The sequence below is a fragment of the Petromyzon marinus genome, chromosome 7, assembly GCF_048934315.1.
Source record: "Petromyzon marinus isolate PM22_M1 ecotype Great Lakes invasive population chromosome 7, UKy_Petmar_22M1.pri1.0, whole genome shotgun sequence".
NCBI lineage: Eukaryota > Metazoa > Chordata > Hyperoartia > Petromyzontiformes > Petromyzontidae > Petromyzon > Petromyzon marinus.
The window spans coordinates 10,015,459-10,038,220 of NC_133673.1; the positions used below are offsets into that span (position 1 = coordinate 10,015,459).

General features: G+C 44.6%; 1 protein-coding gene across 1 annotated transcript in view; it reads left to right on the forward strand.

Moving 5' to 3' along the window:
- The window catches only part of LOC116939949 (fatty acyl-CoA reductase 1-like), a 41,968-nt gene that overhangs the window by 14,142 nt on the left and 5,064 nt on the right, over positions 1–22,762 (forward strand). Inside the window, exons 3-11 of the mRNA XM_032949029.2 lie at positions 2,006–2,181; positions 9,602–9,781; positions 14,872–15,049; positions 16,189–16,233; positions 17,803–17,921; positions 19,909–19,976; positions 20,150–20,321; positions 20,966–21,095; positions 22,248–22,375. Coding sequence (XP_032804920.1) covers positions 2,006–2,181; positions 9,602–9,781; positions 14,872–15,049; positions 16,189–16,233; positions 17,803–17,921; positions 19,909–19,976; positions 20,150–20,321; positions 20,966–21,095; positions 22,248–22,375 — 1,196 coding nt within the window. The remainder of the gene's footprint in view (positions 1–2,005; positions 2,182–9,601; positions 9,782–14,871; positions 15,050–16,188; positions 16,234–17,802; positions 17,922–19,908; positions 19,977–20,149; positions 20,322–20,965; positions 21,096–22,247; positions 22,376–22,762) is intronic.

Below are 22,762 nucleotides of genomic sequence, written 5' to 3' on the forward strand. Positions count from 1 at the left end.
ACCCAGGGTGGTGGTGGGTGCTTTGGTCCCGTGACACGAAGCGGCTTCACAGTGAGTGGACAAGGCTATAAATGGGCCCTTGTGGGCATGGCACCAATTTACATCTTGATTTGCTGCTTTATTATTAAACTTATTAAAAACATGTTTTTATAAACAGTTGGGAGCGAATCAGCATGTTTGAGCTCCATTGTGGTGCTTTAATTTTCAAATGGGCCTGAAAAGAATATTATATTTCAGAAATCATTATACATCATTGTACATGATGTATAATAACACTTACATCCATGATTAGTTTCATTTGGGGAGATTGTTTTCTTTGTTTTAAACTTTTTACTGTTTGCATTTTACCAGAGAAGGCCCACTGAGCTATATAGCTCTTTTTCATAAGCTAACCTGGCCACGAATGATAGCTCAATGAAGTGGCTTACCATGTGGAAATGTATAGCAGCCAAATATTTGAAACGCACGTTTATTTATGTGGAGGGAAAAACCGGAGAACCTGGAGAAAAATCCACTTGACCACTAGGAGAAGATGCAAACTCCAAATATACAGGCGTCAGTGTCAGGATCGAACGCACATCCTCCTGCATACCAGGAGAGATAGTTAACATCTCGCCACCGTGGCGCCCGGGCCCTGAGTGGGATTCGCACATTTCCTGGCAAGCATGGCGGTGCCATGGCTGTTGGCTTGGGTGGTTGCGAGTTGACAATTTATGATTGAATGCACCTTCAGTATGGTGTTATATGCACCATCTGGAGCACTGGAGGACACACACATGGTGAACTAGTTTCCGTAGATAGGAACTCAAATATCTTGCTGAAGCATTGTTCTGGATTCATGCATATTTCTCTGATGTATTGCCGTTAATGTGAAAAAAGCCTATCGCCGCTAAGTTTAGCAGCATCTATGACATTTACATTTTATTCTGACAAATGTCACTCGAATGTTTATGAAACGGGCTACTCCTGGAGGATTTGTTATCATTGACACACAATGCTTCTTGGTTACGGCCAAAGCATTAAAAGCACAACAGTGGAAATTGTGGTTATTGGCCTTATCTGACCCATGCAGGTGAGCCTTTGGTAATTGGAAGCAGCGTGTGGTTGTTCTCTCATAATTTGGTCGGTATTGTCCCCACGAATAGAGCTTGAACTAAGGAGACTGGTGGATAGGCCTGTGATATTCACAAGCGTTGATGTCGAAACTGGAAGGCAATAATGTTCAAATCGTCGAATTTGTTGCTCATTAGATCCACATTACCAGCGTGTCTTATTAACATTCTGCAAGGATATAACTGTCAACAAGTGCAGTGTCTTCATAAGAGAACTTAACCATATTTTCCATTTGCCACCTTAGAAACAATCGTCCCTTGATGCTATAGGAAAGGCTTTTCTGCCGTGAAATTTGTTTTGGTAAATATTGCCTTTGGCATCCATGCTTTAAAAAAGAACCCTCTCCTAATCTTAACTGCATGACAATGGTTTACAAACCTTGTGAAGTGCCGTTCAAGAAACTAAATGGTATTTTATTTTCCTACAGCCTCGAGTGGGAGCCCATCCATTAATACTGTACGTTCTAATCGCGCGGTCGTTGCCACTACCCCCACGTAATCCTGCCAGGTGGCTCAGCTGCAGAGCAAGTGGCTCACGGAAGGTCACGTGTTCAAATCCTGGTTGGGTGTTGACTCGGCCCATTGACCCTCTGGGGTCGATACGATTATAGTACCCCTTTCATAAGGAGTGACTCTGTCCCGTCATAGAAACATGGAATTTCCACCACTGTCTTGCGGGCGTTAATAGGATGAGCATTGCTTCAGTGGTCATTTGCACAGGAAATCACTTTATGCAATGCACATTTTATGTGTGTATATTTGATTCAATTGTGGCCAACTTTAAGACCTGGAATTTGTCTGCGAATCTGGCATACAATTGTCCCCCGGCGTCCTCGAGAGCCCACGACTTCCTGACCGCTTGCCCGTATCCACCGCCGCTTGTCTCCTTGCAGCTCTTCGACCGCCTGCGGCAGGAGCAGCCTGAATTCGAGGCTAAGATCATCCCGGTGGACAGCGAACTGACGCAGCCCAAGCTGGGAATCTCAACTGCAGATGAGGACCACCTCGTTGCCACCATCAACGTCATCTTCCACTGCGCTGCCACCATCCGCTTCAACGAGCCTCTCAAGTAAGAGTACAGCTCGGTGTGCACGCGCGTAACATGTGATGCCTGTTTCGTGATGCATGCAAACCCCCATCGTTACAGCAACAGACTGAGGGTACGCTTAGAAAAAGGCCAGGTATGCGTGTGGCAAAGCTCTGCATTCTTCTTCCTTGCATCGTTTCCCCACTCGTGCTGTCTGCCTTGCTGGTACTGTACTAGACCATCTCCACATCACTCCCTGATGATGTGGTGTTGTTCTTTGCATTGGAACGAATTTATCATTCTGAGCACTGTCTAATTTATATTGCACCTTGGGATGGAACATGTTTTGAACTGCATTCCTGCCATTTTGAGTGGTTGGGTCTGTTTTATTAGCAGTGACTTTGGCAGACAATTTACACGTACGACTTATTCTGTTAATAAGAGCATAAAGAATTGATTAGGTGAAAGTGCAGTGTTAACACTCATTTGACATTTTAACAGTCAGCAGCTGGGTGCATTAATTGGTACGAGGTTGGTGACCCCATGTGAATTCCCCTACACTTGTAGACTTTGTGATGGAAAGATTTGTAAAAACGAAGTGGTCATGTGGCCTCCTGGCAGTCTGTTCATAGTTGACTCATTTTTCTTGGAATAGGTTTATGTGGCGTAACTCTATAATTGCTCCCGATTGTATACGGGAACGTTTTGTGTGCTGGCAAATGCTCACATTTGCTATTAATGTTCAGCTTTGTTTTGCAATCTTTCTCATTCTTTATCGGGGGAGGGGGGGAGGCACTGCTGCCAGGTGTCTTGTATGGTTGCCCTAGCCAAATGTAGGAATTTGAGCTGAATCAATTTGGGGTAATTACAGTATAACCCCTGCGGATTGGCGGATGTCCCATGTGTATTTCATTATTCAGTACCAATTTAAAGCTCAAAATGAAACTGCCCTATGGCAGTATTTTGCTTTTGCAATAATAGTAAGGTGTAAAAGTGAAGCACTCTCTGTATTTTGTGCAAGAAATGATGATATAAACACATTTTAATGAATTGTGACACTGAACTGCTTTTCCAAAGCATATGAACAATTATTGTTTTAAATAAAGTAAGTCGGTACCCGGATTGCGGAAGACCTGAGTTACGGAATTTGACTTTACGGAAATGCTCCCATAAATCGTGTAAAAAAAAATCTATATGCAGAAATGTTTGCATTAGTTGTGTAAGCTAAAACAGTGCAGCACCGTCAGGTTGTGGATGAATACCACGAGGCATAAGGTGGCTGACCGCCTTACACCTCGCTCCACCAAAACGCCGCCTTCACCAAGCCCGAGCTACACTAGGATTAAGGCGAATAGTATTTTTTGGTAGCGTTACGTAATTCTTTTCCTTTTGTAGCATTATGTAATTGTTTGTTTTTTATGCTTAGAACCTTTTTTTCCCCATGTTTCTATTGCTAGTTTTGTGCAATTGTTTTTTAGGAGTTATTACTGTATGTACTTTATTTAACACCGTTACACTTTGATTGCTCATGGTCTCGGCCAACAGCGATTAGAGAAGTCTAGGCCGAGCCTAATGCACGGTAAATTTACTTTGAGAAGTGACTGCTTTCTCTTATCAATTAATATTAAATTGTTTCGTGGCATTCATAAACAATTGGATACAGTGTATGTTCTATTAGTTTATTTATGGGTAGTGTTAGGGTAGATATTCTATGATTAAATGAAAGAATCGTAGGAAGTGCAGAGCGTTATGTACAGCGATATGATACAGGTAACGATAGAAGATGGACAACAGTGCGCTACAGCACTGAGAGAAAACGGTAGGGGAGGCGCAACTATTTCCGACTTTGGGATTTTATCTTTGATTTTGGGGGAAAATTGTTCAGTTTCCGACATGCGGAAAATTTGGGTTATGGATCATTCTCAGGAACCTAACCCTTCCATAACCCAGGGACTGCCTGTAACCGCTTTACAGATGTTTATTTTCAGCATTCAAATGATTGCCATCAACGTGATAACTTTTTACCTTGTTGCCCCAAAAGTAATGAAAGAGCAGAAAAATGTTTGTTAAATTTTTTTTGCACCATACGAAGCCAACTGTGTTCCATCAGAGGTGTGAAACGAAGGCTTAACCCGTTTTACAAATTTCCCTTGCTATATAAACTCTACACAGGCAGAGCTTTAAATATTTTCCAAATTTAAACAACTTTCTTTTTACATGGATATTCATTTAGTTTTAATTTAAACTTTGAGGAATTTAAAGTATATGCCTATCACTACAAAATAATGCTGTGGAGATTGACCAAGAACATACAGTGCATCTGGTGTAAGCCTCGGCATAATAATTGGTGTGACATGTGAACAATTAGGAGCTGCAGTTTGTGTGACTCGCCAGTTTAATAATGCAATTAACTTGCCTGCTTACAACATATTGTGTGACGTTTATAATTAACTTAACTAAATTCCTAGTGTTTTTAGAATTCAAGCTTCCACATTGTGGTGTTCACTTTATCTGTGCAGTTTTTTGCCTTGGTTCCAGTGTGGATTGTTATCCAAGGCAGCATCTGCCAGCTGAGCTGTAATCCGCTGTCTTTGGTAGGCTTAGGGGACAAGTACTGTGTGAACTTGCTTTGCTGTGTTTAACCTTTGCTCACCTGCAGTTAATGAGAGGTCCACCGAAATAAATAGCCAGGGTGGGGAGGGTAATCCTCCGCCAAGACTGGGTGCACGCACCGTAATCGCGAACCTTGAACACTCTGGACGGGAACGGAGGTTGCCATACAGTCAATATTTTATTTATCAGTTTTAATTTAATTTTGGCTTACAAATAATCCGAAGTTGCCAGATATTGAAATGCCACCATTTGTCCTTAGCTGAACAGCTCAACCATTTACAGCTTTCGGGATCATGGAATTTTATCTGGACTCGCAACCTTTTTTACGTGCAAAGGATGTGTTCAATTTATTGAGCTGTCTTTTTTTGTCTTGCCGAATTATTGAAGTGTGGATTATGAAATGTATTCAGATATGGCTGTAATTCAGGAGTTTTTCAATGGACTCATGGTAAAGGTTACAGTTATGTCGCAGGAAGTGGGTTTTGAGCCAAATAAACACATTACAACACTACTCGTATGAACCCAATGTAATGTGGGTGATAACAACATCGTACTGCAGGGCAACATGGTTAAGCACGAGCGTCCGTGCGTGCAAACGAGTTTGCAGAATATCCAGACAAATCTCTGGCGTGCCTAGCTGGAAAAGCCTTTTTGCCAGGAGATAGCAGCTCAGGCTTAACACGTTAGGAACAGCGCACTGACACCTTGATTCACTTCACTTCCTGCTGCGTGTAATCCTTGTTCCCAAAATCTGAATTAAAGTGGACAGTTGTGTTACACAATCCTGAGAAGCCTAGATTATTGCATTTTTCATGAATGCACCTATTGTGCTCTGATATTTATTTCAATGTAAAATCTTTGCACACAGTGGGTCGGATTTTCGGGCACGGTTCAAACAAATAGCCAGACGACAAACACGACGACTACGTACATTTGTGATGTGCCCATAATGTAGCAAATGCCTCGGATGGCGGATTTAATTAAAAAGAAGGGGAGCGACCAAGCAAGCGACAGAGAGAGGGAGGCGATGAAGGCGGTCGCTGCTCTGTCAAATAAAGCCAGTTTTGGTCTTTTATTCCAATGCACAGTAATATTTTATTTCATAAGTAATCTATGGAATTTTTTTTATAGCTCACTGCATCCTTGTAAGAACATTGCATGCATTTTGGGGTGGGGGGGAAACACACACCTGCACTTACAACTACAGTGAGGGGAAAAAAGTATTTGATCCCCTGCTGATTTTGTACGTTTGCCCACTGACAACGAAATTATCAGTCTAATTTTAATGGTAGGTTTATTTTAACAGTGAGAGACAGAATAACAACAAAAATCCAGAAAAATGCATGTCAAAAATGTTATAAATTGATTTGCATTTTAATGAGGGAAATAAGTATTTGACCCCCTCTCAATCAGAAAGATTTCTGGATCCCAGGTGTCTTTTATACAGGTAACGAGCTGAGATTAGGAGCACACTCTTAAAGGTAGTGCTCCTAATCTCAGCTTGTTACCTGTATAAAAGACACCTGTCTACAGAAGCAATCAATCAATCAGATTCCAAACTCCACCATGGCCAAGACCAAAGAGCTCTCCAAGGATGTCAGGGACAAGATTGTAGACATACACAAGGCTGGAATGGGCTACAAGACCATTGCCAAGCAGCTTGGTGAGAAGGTGACAACAGTTGGTGCGATTATTCGCAAATGGAAGAAACACAAAAGAACTGTCAATCTCCCTCGGCCTGGGGCTCCATGCAAGATCTCACCTCGTGGAGTTGCAATGATCGTGAGAACGGTGAGGAATCAGCCCAGAACTACACGGGAGGATCTTGTCAATGATCTCAAGGCAGCTGGGACCATAGTCACCAAGAAAACAATTGGTAACACACTACGCCGTGAAGGACTGAAATCCTGCAGCGCCCGCAAGGTCCCCCTGCTCAAGAAAGCACATATACATGCCCGTCTGAAGTTTGCCAATGAACATCTGAATGATTCAGAGGACAACTGGGTGAAAGTGTTGTGGTCAGATGATACCAAAATGGAGCTCTTTGGCATCAACTCAACTCGCCGTGTTTGGAGGAGGAGGAATGCTGCCTATGACCCCAAGAACACCATCCCCACCGTCAAACATGGAGGTGGAAACATGCTTTGGGGGTGTTTTTCTGCTAAGGGGACAGGACAACGTCACCGCATCAAAAGGACGATGGACGGGGCCATGTACCGTCAAATCTTGGGTGAGAACCTCCTTCCCTCAGCCAGGGCATTGAAAATGGGTCGTGGATGGGTATTACAGCATGACAATGGCCCAAAACACACGGCCAAGGCAACAAAGGAGTGGCTCAAGAAGAAGCACATTAAGGTCCTGGAGTGGCTTAGCCAGTCTCCAGACCTTAATCCCATAGAAAATCTGTGGAGGGAGCTGAAGGTTCAAGTTGCCAAACGTCAGTCTCGAAACCTTAATGACTTGGAGAAGATCTGCAAAGAGGAGTGGGACAAAATCCCTGCTGAGATGTGTGCAAACCTGGTGGCCAACTACAAGAAACGTCTGACCTCTGTGATTGCCAACAAGGGTTTTGCCACCAAGTACTAAGTCATGTTTTGGAGAGGGGTCAAATACTTATTTCCCTCCTTAAAATGCAAATTAATTTATAACATTTTTGACATGCGTTTTTCAGGATTTTTTTGTTGTTATTCTGTCTCTCACTATTCAAATAAACCTACCATTAAAATTATAGACTGATCATTTCTTTGTCAGTGAGTAAACGTACAAAATCAGCAGGGGATCAAATACTTTTTTCCCTCACTGTATCAATCCGCTACCTAGCAACCACAACTCAAACTACACATTAGCCACTCAACGATAACCATGCTTCATTAACCTGAAGCCCATTGGGGTGCCCTCATTTGTTTGTAGAAAGTTCCATTCCAAGTGATGTATTGGTTAAGCAGTGTCTCACCAGGGGGGGGTACCTCAGTGTTTAGTCCTTGATGAACCAAGTCTTCAATGATTGCGATGGTGTCATTATCAGGAACTTTGGTGAATAAGGAAACTACATCAAAACCGACAAGTAGGCCGTCTGGGGACAGGGAAATACCCGTGATTGTCAATACCAGGTGAATAGAATTTTGTACCGCAGAGGTGTTTTTTCCAGTGAAAGGTACCCCCCCTGGTGAGACACTGCTTAACCAATACATACTTCACTTGGAATGGAACTTTCTACAAACAAACTGAGGGCACCCCAATGGGCTCCCCCCTATCTCCAGTTGTAGCCAACATTTTCATGGAGAAATTTGAGACTGATGCCATCCAGACTGCCACTCTGCGCCCAACCTTATGGAAGAGGTACGTGGATGACACTTTTGTCATCTGGCCACATGGCCGGCCTGCTCTAGACCAATTCCTCGACCACATCAATTCCATACACCCAGCCATCAGATTTACCATGGAAGTCGAAAAAGATGGCAAGCAACCTTTTTTGGATGACCTAATAAAAAAGAGACCTGATGGTTCAATGAGCCACTCTGTCTACAGGAAAGCTACCCATACGGATGCTTACCTGAAACCGGATTCCCACCATCATCCATCCCAGAAGAATTCCCTCATCAAGACCCAGCACCATAGAGCCCAATGCATATCCGACCAGGAACACATAGCCAGTGAACTCAAGCACGTACACCAAGCTCTTAAGGTATAATGGTTACTCCGAATTCACAATCTGCAAGGCTATCACTCCAAGAAGAAGGACCCTCTTGAGGAGCCTTTCAAAACCATCACTTTACCCTACATTGCGGGGATCACGAAAAATATCTCCAAAATCTTGAATAAACACAAGATCCAGGTCCGATTCAACACATTACATAAAATCCGTGATCTGGTTCCATCTGTAAAAGATGTGATTCCGGACATACAGTACCCTGGCTTCTACAAACTAAGTTGCCTCTGTGGTAGTAGTTACATTGGAGAAACCAAACGACATGTCTCGGACCGCATCCGTGAACACAAAGCAGACCTAAAACACGATAGGACGAACACCTCTCGGCCGTGGCAGATCACTGTTATAATTCAGTAGGCTCACATGACATTGACTTTTCCAAGACAGAGGTTCTTTGCAAGCCATCTGGCTACCATGAGAGATTCGTTCATGAGGCTATCCACATATACAAACACAGAGACAATTTCAATCGAGAAGATGGATTCTGGCTTGGCAATCATTGGAAGGATTTGATAAACCATTTCGGGTCTTAATTGATTGTTCACGCTTTCAGACCGCATCCATTATTTTCGTCTCCCCCCTCCTCTTTTCCGAACATAGATGGACTCGTCCATCTGAATAACTGCCAAATCGCTCTCTGTGGTGCTAACGATAAAAAACACCACTTTTTTCAAATTTTCTTGCTGTTGTTTTCACACCTGATGAAGATTGCTTGTGTTGCAGTCGAAACGTCGTGATAATTGTATTGTTTTATATTTTTATTTTATTGTTTCCCTTCTGCGTGACTTTACCGAAAGAACCAAGAATATGAATATCTATTCCAGTCTTTCATATCCGGGTTCACCACTTGGAACCTTCTCTTTGTAGGCCTGCCTCTTGGTGTCCACCCTGGTACTTTAATGTTCTTCACTTTCATTCCGATCTGGTTTTCCACAGATATATGGAAGTGTTTCCCTTTCAAATCAATCATTAAACTGAAAACATAAAAATATATTTTAATAATTGTATCTCTCTCCACAGATGGTGCTGCATTGTCAGTTGGAGTCCTCGGACAGACTCAAGGACCAGCCAGACATGTCAACGCACGCCGAGTTCACGTTTCGCACGCGTGTGTGTGTGTGTGTGTGCGCCATGTGGCAGGCACGCCCTGCAGCTGAACGTCGTCGCAACGCAGCAGCTGCTGGCACTGGCTGAGCGCATGCAGCACCTAGAGGTGTTCCTGCACACGAGCACGGCCTACGCCAACTGCAACCGCCGAAGCATCGACGAGGTGGTGTACCCGCCACCCGTCGACCCGTACAAGCTGCTCGAGGCCGTGCAGTGAGTGGCGCCGTGCGCTTCGCACCCGAGTGTCTGTGTGGAGCGCTGACGCCAGCTGGCGCCTGCCAACTCTGATCGTGAGCTCGTGAAGGGGTCTGTACCGCGACAGCCAAATGCCTGTGACCAAAATCATCAGATCTTAGAAGGGTTGGCAGGGTTGAGCCTGGACAGTGCTTGGATGGGCAACCAACTTGCATTGTAGCAGGTGCTGTAGGCATTCTGCGATGCTGCGTTGTCAGCACAGAGCTGTGCAGCACTGACCAGGTGGTAAAATATGGTCACATAATGCCCCAAAAGGGCTGCATGTGTACAAAAGGGCGCATCCTGCTTTTAACCCAATTGCTTAATATTGTTTTGTCTTAGTGAGGTCATGGTTCATTGGCTGTCTCCAGTATCGACCCTGCCTCCCTGGATAATGTTCTGTGGATTAATTCAGGATCCCTTGATGTTTGGTAAGGGAAGATGTTGCATGCTGTTGCGAGCCCATAGCTTTGGAGGAACCACCCATTGTTCCACCAAAATGACAAGATTGTTCCTTTACAAATGCTTAACAGGAATAAGTAACCTAATCTAGACATAGAGACAATCTAGGCCAAATTGCTGCTGCACAATATGGTTATTAGGATATGGATAAAGAGCTAAATTAGCATATGCCTTGGTGGTTAATTTGATCCATTTACAATCTCCACTACTCATTTAATTGGTGAATTGCTATTCTTGGTTCTTTCAGTAAAGTCACGTAGAAGGGAAACAATAAAATAATTGCTGTTAGTGTTGACCTATTTCTCATGTACATATGTACGGGACAGGTTTGAAACATGTAAAATGCCTTTCTGCCATATCTCCAAAGTACCCAATTTATAAATAGACACAATCCATTAATGGTCATTCATGCAAATGCATATATATGAAGCCCTAATGACATCCATCCATGTCATTTTTGAGGAAATTGGATAGAAATGGCCTTCACATTCATGTATCTCATACATTTTCTTCTGAAAGCATTAAAGGCTATACAAGACAGTGGTGGCCAATTGAATTCAGAGTACAATGATTTGATATTGTATTACTCGGCAAGGCATCATCACCACGATTCATGGGCAGATAACCCGTAGGTGTCCACTCCACATTTCTTCATTCTTATTTAGTCATCATGGTGTGTTGGATTCCTTCCGTCTTTTTTTCTTCACGGCCGAAGTATTGGCAGAGGCACCCTTTCACCCGACCCTCCTTTTTATTCAAGACCTATTTAAATTATTAAAGATATTTGCACCTCCGAAAAGCATGCTTGGCTACATACGGTGTGAAAGAAGTTCAAAATGCATACATACATAACGACGATAATGAAAATGCTTACTGATGGTATGACAAGAGTTGCTTGTGCGTGAATATCAACTTTTTCTACAATTCTCTACTTTTGACGACAGGAGACATTCTGACATGCAGATTATCTTGATTTCCACAAAAGGGCGAGACATATCCACGTGTCTTCTGATACTGTCACTTGGCGATGTTGTGGGATTTGACCTAAGCAGGCTTGCTCAATTTTCCCAATGTCACATTTCTTTTATCAGATCTTCTTCAGTATGGCATTGTGAAAAGCAACAGTTTTTATTTTTTCTTAATGATCGTCATAAATGAATGCAAATGTTCCTTATCGAGTCCAATGATGTGGGGTTGCGCACAGTGTGGATTTCAGCGATACCGCCAGGATGTGCATGGATGGAGCATTCATCGGTGATGTGCGTGATGGTTTGGACTTCTCTCCACAGTCTCTCCACAGTTGGGCGATTCTTTGATCTTCCATTTATGGAATGTGTACGCGCGTCTGCCGTGTTGAGCTCGGGCGCGGTTCAATGTGGTCCATAGTCGTCGTAGAAGAGATAATCCCGGTACTTCCGCGGTCGGATCGTGAATTATGTTTTTGTTTGCCACGTCCATAGCCGCCCACGATTCAGACCACCGAGTGGCGGTGTCTTTATTTTCGGCTGCTAGAGCGGAGACGCGTATCCAGAACGGTTTCCTGGACTTTAGCCTTGGGCGTGGGGGTTCCTTTAGATCTTGATGGAGCGGCAGAGTGAAGTTTTTCATTATCTTGTTGTAGTCCTGTGTCGTCCCGTCATATGTTGGCCGGAGCAATATTCGCCAGCACAGGAAGCCACGGGAGTGGAAGTAGACTTTAGGGAACCGCTGCTGATACGAAGCGCGTTGTTAATTTCGGCATCGACAAGGTTCGTGTGAGGGCTTGCACCCCACATCGTGGACAATACTCCGCAGTGGAATGAACAAGGGCCTGCGTTGATATCTTTAATGTGCTGGCATCGCTTCCCCAGGTTGTTCCTGCCAAGTTTCTGAATAATATTCACTTGTGCTTTCGTTTTACCTTTAGCTTGTTTGAGGTGGTGATGGTAAGCATACGATCCAGGGTAACTCCTAGATACCGAGGGTGTTCATCATGCCTTAGCTTCGCCCCGCAAAAGTTAACGTTATCAGATGGTCTTCAGTACTTTACTGGACAGTACTGTGTGTACTCCTGAAAATCAATTCCTCTTTTTGTTACATTCTTAGGTACTTGTGCCCTTGCATAAGACGGTGACCGAAGAACGACCCATCTGCCGAGGCTAAAAGTATTGTTGATTGCCAGCAGGTGTTTGCTTTGAATTAGGCAGTGTTCAGGCGAGTTCACAGCTGACAAAGGCAATGCTACTGTCATCATGGATAAAATAGAATACAACAACAAAATTAAAGAATTACTCGACGATGGTAGTTATACAAAAATAAAAAGAGATCCCACCAACAGCCTCGTCACACAAACCAACAAAATAATTTCTGATTCAACCGCATTAATTGATCAATCTAAACAGTTTTCGTTGAAACCTTCTGCTGCCAGGCCACCAAGATTATACGGCTTACCAAAAATACATAAAGTTGATACACCTCTTCGTCCCATAGTCTCTACTATCAGCTCCCCCACCTACAAACTAGCTCGTTTTTTGTCTGAAATCCTGCGTCCTTTCACTGGAAAGACCACCTCTGCGGTACAAAATTCTACTCACCTGGTATCGACAATCAAGGGTATTTCCCTGTCCCCAGACGACCTGCTTGTCAGTTTTGATGTAGTTTCCTTATTCAACAAGGTTCCTGTACCTGACACCATTGCAATCATTGAAGACTTGGTTCATCAAGGACTAAACACTGAGGTACCCCCCCTGGTGAGACACTGTTTAACCAATACATACTTCACTTGGAATGGAACTTTCTACAAACAAACTGAGGGCACCCCAATGGGCTCCCCCCTCTCCAGTTATAGCTAACATTTTCATGGAGAAATTTGAGACTGACGCCATCCAGACTGCCACTCTGCGCCCAACCTTATGGAAGAGGTACGTGGATGACACTTTTGTCATCTGGCCACATGGCCGGCCTGCTCTAGACCAGTTCTTCGACCACATCAATTCCATACACCCAGCCATCAGATTTACCATGGAAGTCGAAATAGATGGCAAGATACCTTTTTTGGATGTCCTAATTAAAAAGAGACCTGATGGTTCAATGAGCCACTCTGTCTACAGGAAAGCTACCCATACGGATGCTTATCTGAAACCGGATTCCCACCACCATCCATCACAGAAGAATTCTCTCATCAAGACTCTGTATCATAGAGCCCAATGCATATCCGACCAGGAACACATAAGCAGTGAACTCAAGCATGTACACCAAGCTCTTAGGGCTAATGGTTACTCCGACTATACAATCCGCAAAGCTATCACTCAAACCATGAAGAAGAACCCTCTTGAGGAGCCTTTCAAAACCATCACTTTACCCTACATTGCTGGGATCACAAAAAAGATCTCCAAAATCTTGAATAAACACAAGATCCAGGTCCGTTTCAACACATTACATAAAATCCGTGATCTGGTTCCGTCTGTAAAAGATGTGATTCCGGACATACAATACCCTGGTGTCTACAAACTAAGTTGCCTCTGTGGTAGTAGTTACATTGGAGAAACCAAACGCCATGTCTCGGACCGCATTCGTGAACATAAAGCAGACCTTAAACACGGTAGGACCAACACCTCGGCCGTAGCAGATCATTGTTCTAATTCAGTAGGCTCACATGCCATTGACTTTTCCAAGACGGAGGTTCTTTGTAAGCCATCTGGCTTCCATGAGAGATTCGTTCATGAGGCTATCCACATATACAAGCACAGAGACAATTTCAACCGAGAAGATGGATTCTATCTTAGCAATCATTGGAAAGATTTGATAAACCATTTCAGTTCTTAATTGATTGTTCACGCTTACAGTGGCTTTCAGACAGCATACATTATAAAAAAATTTCGTCTCCCCCCTCCTCTTTTAAAAAAAATAGATGGACTAGTCCTGGGCAAACTGCCAAATCGCTGCGCGTGACGCCAACGTTTTTAATAAATAAATAAATGTGCCGTTTAAAAATACATTTATGCAAACCAACACACCTGATGATGACCGTTTGAGTTATGGTCGAAACGTCGTGAGAATTTTTTATTGTTTTATATATATTTTGTTATTTTGTTGTTTCTCTTCAACGTGACTTTACCGAAAAAACTAAGAATATTTCACAAAAGCTGTTCAGGCAAAAAAAATTCCATCCGAGTTTCTGCTCTCGGAGAGTAGTTTGTGTGATACATTTGGAAATGTTAAAGTTATATTTTGTTCACAGCATATACGACCGGACATCTATATTTAAATATTTGTGGTTTACAGCACAGACCGGCAATGAACGTTCCTTTGCACGGTTTTACGAGGTGTTATGGCTCAAGAGAGCAATAAAGATATTTTTAAGCAAAACTGCTCAAACTTGGAACATTTCACAGACATCACCAGGATACGAATGATGCCATGAAATAATGCTGAAAGAAATACCCCGTCAGTATCGTCCTGAATGTGAAATGTGCAATTAAGGGCAATGTTAAGTACACTCTGCCCTTATTTGTACTGAATGGCTGGAAGTAGATAGAAAAGGCATGCAACTTTAGGTGAACCACAAGACAAGTTAACACGGTATATGGTGGTATAATCTTCTCATGGAACGTTTTCCGCTGGCCCAGGTGGATGGATGATGGCATGGTGCGCGACATCACCGCACGCCTCATCGGAGACCGGCCCAACACCTACACGTTCACCAAGGCCCTGGCCGAGTGCATGGTGCAGCAAGAGAGCAGCAAGATCAACGTGGCCATCGTCAGGCCCTCCATCGTCGGGGCCAGCTGGCAGGAGCCCTTCCCCGTAAGAATATCAGAATATTTATTTACACTGGTGGAATATGATGAGCTGCAAAGCTCTTTCACAGAGTCGTTCAGTAGTTCACAGATGTCCAGTAGACCGCCGTCGCCACAAATTCCGTTGGGCCTCGGCCGGCCTCACCACATGGGCTCGGTGCGCAGTTACGTGACCTCTACAAGTTTTAAATTGAGGACGGTTTGTGGCTTAAGTAGATTTCTCTCCGACGGACATTGCTGGCAAACATTATTGCTACGTACAGCTGACCTGTAATGCAATACCTCGTTATTTCAAAGTTACGCACATGGTGGTGGTTGGAGTTCTTTTAATGGTTTTAAAAGTACCATTGTGCAATGGGTTTAATGTGTCAACACGTTGGACAAGCGACTGGCATTTTCATGGGAAATGGTGCCAGGTTTTACTGCACCCGCTGTGTAATGTCTGCACGACAGGGTTCCATGGAACACGCTGAATATTAGCATTGGCAGAGGCACACAACTTTTGTTTGCCAAATCATTTGTCTTTTTTAGCTTCTGCTACAGGGGAAAATTACTAATTATATATCTGGCATGATAAATGTCCTTATCACCTCTGCAACCACAAGCCCCCACCCTCACAATATTGATTTTAAAGTTAAGGCTGCTCTTCAAACGCATGACTACGTTTGAACTTTTTCAAGTGTACAGTTGTATCTATATATGTTCGTTCAAAACTATCCACAGTAAAAAAATATATTTCCGTGACTATCAATGAGTGAATAATATAATCTCCAATGCGGTTACATGCCACCTACAGTTAATAGTACAATCCCTGTATAATATTTGTGGTTATATGTATGCATGTGATAACGTGCGTATTGTGTGCGAGTTGGTCAGTTCATAACACGTGGGTCTGTCTCATGACCTGTCAATGAGCCTTAGACAATTAACATGGCCTCGAGCTGCACCTAGCCTGGCACAAGTGCCATGGTGACCTCATCACTGCCACTGTATTCTAGTCCATGGGGCGAGGAGGTGGTTTTGCACGTGTGCACGGTCATTCAACACTTCGCCCATGTCCTCTGGCGATGAACTAATGTTTCCAAAACAAGTGCTACTTAAATTAACCCACGTCCTGGATTCACCTTTGTCGTGTCTGCCCTGCAGGGTTGGATTGACAACTTCAATGGACCAAGTGGACTCTTCATTGCTGTCAGTATATTTGTCGTTTTTTTTTTTAATCTTAATTTCTACAACCTTATTTCATTCAATTTAACTAGCCTTTTGCCTATCCAAGGACGGGTGTATTGCAGTAAATCTGAAACTTGCAAGCGAAAAGCAGACCGCGACATGATATTCATTGCATCAATGCGTGCGCAATTTGTAAGACCGCGGTGACAGACTTTTTTCATTTAAAGGTTAAAATTCCTTGTTCATCATGACGTCCTTTTTACTTTGATGTCTCAATAGCGTTACGGGGATGGCGTGACGTGAGGGTTCTGCCTTTGTAGTGAGGGTTTTAAGTTGACTCTGAGGAGGGGGAAGGCGCCTCGTCCCCCCATGTGGAGTGACGTCTCCCGCTAATTATTATTAATGGAGGGGGGGTGTCCTTTTGGAGGACGTCACCTGTTCATAATTATTAATGAGGGGGGCTGTTTGATGTGGAGTAATGTGACGCACGGGACACACAGACATTCTTGGCTCATTATATACAAAAAAATGGGTGTTTGTGTCCTCCGACAGTGTGGCTATAAAAAGTGACGGTCTTCATTGTGTATTATCAACAAATTTGTCGCATCAAAAATGGTTCGGTGCATTTTGTAGATCGGCTGGCCTTATAGGTCTAACGCACGTGCCACTTAAGAGACTAAACGAGGAGTGGGTTAATGCTCAAGAGCAATGATGCTGGATGGTTTTTGTTACGACGGCTCACAAGTATGCCCCCAGGCCAGATCACAATGGAAGATGGGACCCCGTGCACAGGTCTGCATGACCCACCGTAACCTCCTGCAGCGAGAAATAATTTAAACATGCACCCGTGTAATTTCAGCGGCGATATTTCCACTTGCAATTCACACGGGTCTTAATGCGCGTGCCCAAGTGACATCTTTGCGTTCGGCTGCATGATCACGTGCCCTCTTTAAATTATCTCGCCACCTCCTGCGTCGTTGGCGGAAATGGTGACGAGCATGTGGTTTGGGGAGGTTGCCGCATTTCGCGGAGCCTGGTAACTGTTCCCTAAAGCTGTCGAGTGTTTTTGAATGTGTTATGCAGCCCGATAGTCCTGTGGTTACACCACGCATGCAATGATCCAACACGCACGGGCTTTCTGGTTCCATTTTTGAGGTGCCTGGCCTTGCCCACAACCCTTTAGTGTGCAACTCGTGCCATGTTAAGGATGTTTTTTTTTAAAGCTGCTCAAAATCGCAGCGTTTCACATGCCATCAGAACAAGTCACTGTAAAATTGCACCAAAATAAATACTTAAATGATGCCACTTTTAAAACGAACTGTGTTTTTATTACAAAGTTATGTGAAGGCATCTTGCTTTATGAGCGCAATAATACACCAGGCACTTAAATATCTTAGTGACATTGTCAAGAGTAACATCCTGTTCCAACATTTTACCCAAAGTGTAATATCATAAAATATACCACAACTCAATTCTCCTTGACGATGTGAACCAAGTGGACCCAAATTAAAGTGACGATATACGTCACGTTTTACAGGCGGAGGAAGTAAAACTTTACTTATTTATTTTGTACACTCGGCGGCTCGCTAGGCGGGCAAGGGCATCCTGCGCACGATGCGGGCCAGCAACGACGCAGTGGCCGACCTGGTGCCTGTGGACACGGTGGTGAACGTCATGCTGGTGGCCGCGTGGTACTCGGCCGTGCACAGGTGCGACGGAACAGGACAACGACGCTATGCCCGGCCTCGCCAGCACACAACCCAGAGCACGCGCTTCTCCCCCAACCCCCCGAACTCTCACCAAAGACAAATATCACCCTTATAGCCTTGACCAGACTTGTGGGGGCAAGCGCTGTTAGTGAGGCAGCTATTAAGGCTGGCACAGTACACGACGGGTTGGTGTGGCGAGCACCACGCCCGGCCATCTTTGTCTCCCCGGTCTCGATGTTTAGACATCACGTTAGATGTTCTTCTTCACGGCTGGCGAACTAGAGGAGGGAAATAACAAATACAAATAAAACAAAAACAAAATGTTGTTTTACTTGTATTCTTTTGTTATTTCCCTTCTACGTGACTTTGCCGAAAGAACCAAGAATATGAATCCCTGCAGTCACGAAAGCTTTAAATCGAAATTTAGTGGATGCCCAGTTAATATTTTTACCGCTGATGTTAGTTACGTGGCCCGGACATTGAACACTGTTCGCCGTGTTCGTAGCGCAGTGCGCGAACAACTGCACTGCTGCTCCACCCATGCCCCCGCAGCCACTCATTGCCCCACCCAGCGCCAGTCGTTTAGCAATGCTGTCTCCTGAATCGCAAATAGAGTGAAATATTTGTGGTTCAGCAATTTGTGTTTGCCCCCACGGGTTCAAAATCCGTGAGTCCCAATTGAGATTTGGCTTCGGAGTAAAGTGGTAAAAGAACAAGGTCACGAGCATATTATTTATTTTTGTGAGCAAATAATTATATGTTGGTGTGCACAGGAGGGGAAAACACTGCGTGCCTGTGATAGATTTGTATTATGGCTCCAGTTACCAAGTTACAAATTCACTTTGTCGGGTCTAGAGATCTGTGTGTTCAAGAAGGGGTGAGACAAACTGGCTACCAGAGATGCTTCGTAATATTTGGTGGACCGATGACCATGATAATTATTGCTAAACTGTATAATTGATTGGTATTTTTTTACTAGATATATGCCATTAAGTGTACAAGTCTCAATGCGCATTTATTAATGTATTTTCATCCACAAGTAATATAAGTCATGGCTGGAGGCTGCAGGTAAACACATTTGCTGGTCTATTCGAATTAACTTTAAAAGTGCATATTCTTTGGGTTTTTCGGTAAAGTCACGTAGATGGGTTCAAAGAAAATAATAAAATAACAAAAAACTACATTTCGATCGCAACACAAGCGGTCATCATCGTGACTTTACCGACAGACCCAAAGAATGTGAATTCCTGCAGTCACGAAAGCTTTAATTCAAGATTTAAACGTGCAGTCAACTTCAGCCAGTAAGCCTTTATTCAGTCATAGCAAAGATCTATGAAAGTCTCACAATTGCATTTCAATTCCATTCTTTATAACCGTTCTGTCAGGGAATATTACTTGTGGAGGAGGGTACAAAGAACTTGTATTTTCACGCTGAATATTACTGAATAATGGTTGCCAACGTGACAAGGCCACTGCCAGCACTACTGCGTGTGTAACTGGCATAGTTTGCCAACTGCAGAGGGATATATTCTATTCACTCGTGGTTTTTATTTAGCAGCATGGCTTGTGCATACCACATACCCAGCGCCATTTGATTTTTAAGATTCCCTACATGAGCAAGGTTGATAGCGAACATTGGCAACACAGCTGCCTTGCTCATTAAGACCTGAATGAAGGGAATCAGGTTTCACAGGGGAGCTCATGTGGGTGGCTGGGCCCTGTTGTTTTGGTGCTCCCTGGAGGCACAGTCAATGTATTGCTGCTATGTCGATGTAAAGTGAATTGTGCACCTTAATACCTCGCGGAGCTGACCAAAAGCGTGCATAAGCCAATCAGTTGTCCCCAATCGCACATAAATTGGATAACTGATGTTACACATGCGTGACCTGGAAAGGTATTGAAGCCTGTGCCGACAAAGTCGGGAGCTGTGCACGTGCTTGCCCAAGATGTGATGTGTCGTTTGTCTAACGATGCGTGTGTGTTTCAGGCCAAGGAACACGCTGATCTGTAACTGCACCACTGGAGAAATCAACCCCTTTCACTGGGGACAGATTGGTGAGCCCTCAGGCAATGGTTAAAATATTTTTTTATCGTGTCAGTATGTATTTTTATGCCAATTATACTTCCTGCATACCAGGCGAGGCAGTTGACCTCTCGCTACCGCGGTGCCCAGTGCTCGCTTCACCCTGCCCACCTGCTCCTCCTCGCTCTCTCGCCTTGCCCCCTAGAACACCACGTGATTTCCACGTTCAAGCGGAACCCGCTGGAGCAAGCGATCCGACGGCCCAACGTTAACCTCACGTCCAACCACCTCATCAACCAGTACTGGATCGCCGTGAGCCACAAGGCGCCCGCCTTCCTCTACGACCTGTTTCTCAGACTGTGCGGCCAGCAGCCCAGGTTCAAGCACAGCCCAGGGGCTTGGCGCACTTCACACGTTTGCATATTATTGTGTTTTTAGTTTCCCTTTGTGTATCCAATGTGCAATAACTTGTAACTTTTTGTTGTTAATTCGTGTTCATGGTGATGATAAGTTTAAACGAGCTTCAGCGATGAATTCTGCTTCTGTAGTTAACGGGAGACTCGCTGAATACAAATTTGATTTGTGGTATTGTGATGCAGCATAAGAGTTTCCCAAAGTGTTTGCTTGGCCTCAACAAATTTTTCATTACACCTTTCTGCAAGGTGCTCTTTGTAATGGCTCTGCAGTTGGGTGCAAGTTAACAGCATTAACAGGAACAGACATTGGCTTAATTAATAACATTGATGCCATTATAACATACTTAGAAAAACCACACTGCATTATGGTTTTTGACTCCAGTCCATAATGAGTGATGGGCATGCAAGAGAATTGGAGTTCCTGCAGAAAACCCGCGTATAATGAGGTGGCGACCCTCCGCGCTGCCATCTCCTAGGTGCACCTCACAGCCGCCTTTGCCAACGACACCCAATCCACCAGGCTCGCACCTGTCTAGCTCCGAAAGCCCCAGGTCACTCAAGTTGCTGCGTCTGTGCGTGTGCAAATGCGGTCACTGCGCTCGCAGGATGATGCGCATTGTGAACCGGCTGCACCGCTCCATGATGCTGCTCGAGTACTTCACGAGCCACTCGTGGGTGTGGGGCTCGGACAACCTCACCATGCTGCTGGGCCAGCTCAGCCCGGAGGACCGCAAGGCACGGCGCACCACGCCCCTCCCCCTGACAGCACCGCATTCTCACCAAAGACAAAGATCCCCCGTATAGTCTTCACAGACTTGTTGGAGCAAGTGCTATTAGCGAGTAGCACTTCCGAAGCGGGGAGCAGTAATGTAGCGGTTAACGTGCTGTGCTACAAACCCACCAACCTAAATTCGATTCCCGCTCACGGCCAATGCCAGTGACGATTGTCTGCACCGGTCCTGGGCCTCCCCTAGCTCTACTCGGCCTCAAATGAGTACCTGGGATAGTGTGTAAACACATTGCCACTGGGGAGACAAAGGTGGTTGAGCATGGTGGTGGCCACCCACCATCACTTCGTGTGCCGTACCACATTCTCACCGCGCACACGTATACATCAGGCATTACATGCCTTGGCTGTTTAAACCATGGCCAAGTTTCTCAAATTCCCCCCCCCCCCCACTCTGGTCCACGCAGAAGTATAAAAGGTAACACCACAGTCGATTCGAAGGTCATGTGTGGTGGGATAGTCTGGTCAGTGTGGAAGAGTAGACCAAATACTCTCTAGCGGTGCTGTCTGCCTCGGGTAGAGTGCCTTCCACCAGCAATGGTGTGAGCAAGCAATTGCAGGGCCACACCTTGACATTTTTACATGCTTTGTCCACCGAATTATGTTGGAGATTGGTATATTATTGTCATAGGCCGTGGGGCTACGTGGTGGGCAGCAGAGGGCAGTGCAGCAGAATCCATTGCGTGTGGTCTACTGCTGTGCTGCACACCTTCAACCTGCACTCAACCAAACAACCCCACGACCCACACAGCACGGGGAGGCCTCATCCAGCAGTGGATTGGCAACAGATTTGGTGTCGTGGACTGCCGTGCTTTAACCCATCCTTCTGTTTGTCTGGCTCCCACTGTGGACTTGATGTGGAAAGCTTTGATCGTTAAATTATCCCACGGCGCGTCTGCAGCCTTATCACAAACAGTTGTTTTGTGTTTAGTTTGTTGTCCTTCCCCCGCACCGCCGATTTAACGCGGTTGGCTACGTAAGGTGCGAAAGAAGTTCAACATACAGTAGCATGCATGGTCACGTGAGTGCGGTGCAAAGACGCCGGCCCCATTTCAAACGCAACTAATACGCAAGCGGGTGTTGTGCGTGTGTGCGCGCAGATGTTCAACTTCGACGTGCGTCAGCTGCACTGGCCCGAGTACATTGAGAACTACTGCATGGGGACCAAGAAGTACCTCCTCAACGAGGAGATGTCAGGGCTGCCCGCGGCCAGGCAGCACCTCAAAAAGTGAGCGCCTCTCCATGCTTTTGCCATCAGTTCCCCCCTCTGCGTTTCCCTCGCGTCTTTCTGCCATCCACTGAACCAAGTTCATCTGACCAGATGCAGCAGTGTTTATTTAACTCCTCCGTGATTATTATCAAGTTTGGCTGTTTGTGCTCTTAAAAGAGCTGCTTCGCTCTGTATGGGCCTTAGCAGCAGAAATAAAGCCCTGAGCCTGATTAATCTTCTTTGGTTCTTTCGGTAAAGTCAAAGAAGATGAATCATTGCAGTCACGAAAGCTTTAAATCGAAATTTAACCCTGAGCCTGAATTTGGTTCTGTGCAAAATTAATGAATCTCTGTGAGGTTCCTCCATTTAAAATACATTAGAAGATTTAACAACTTTTTGCAATGG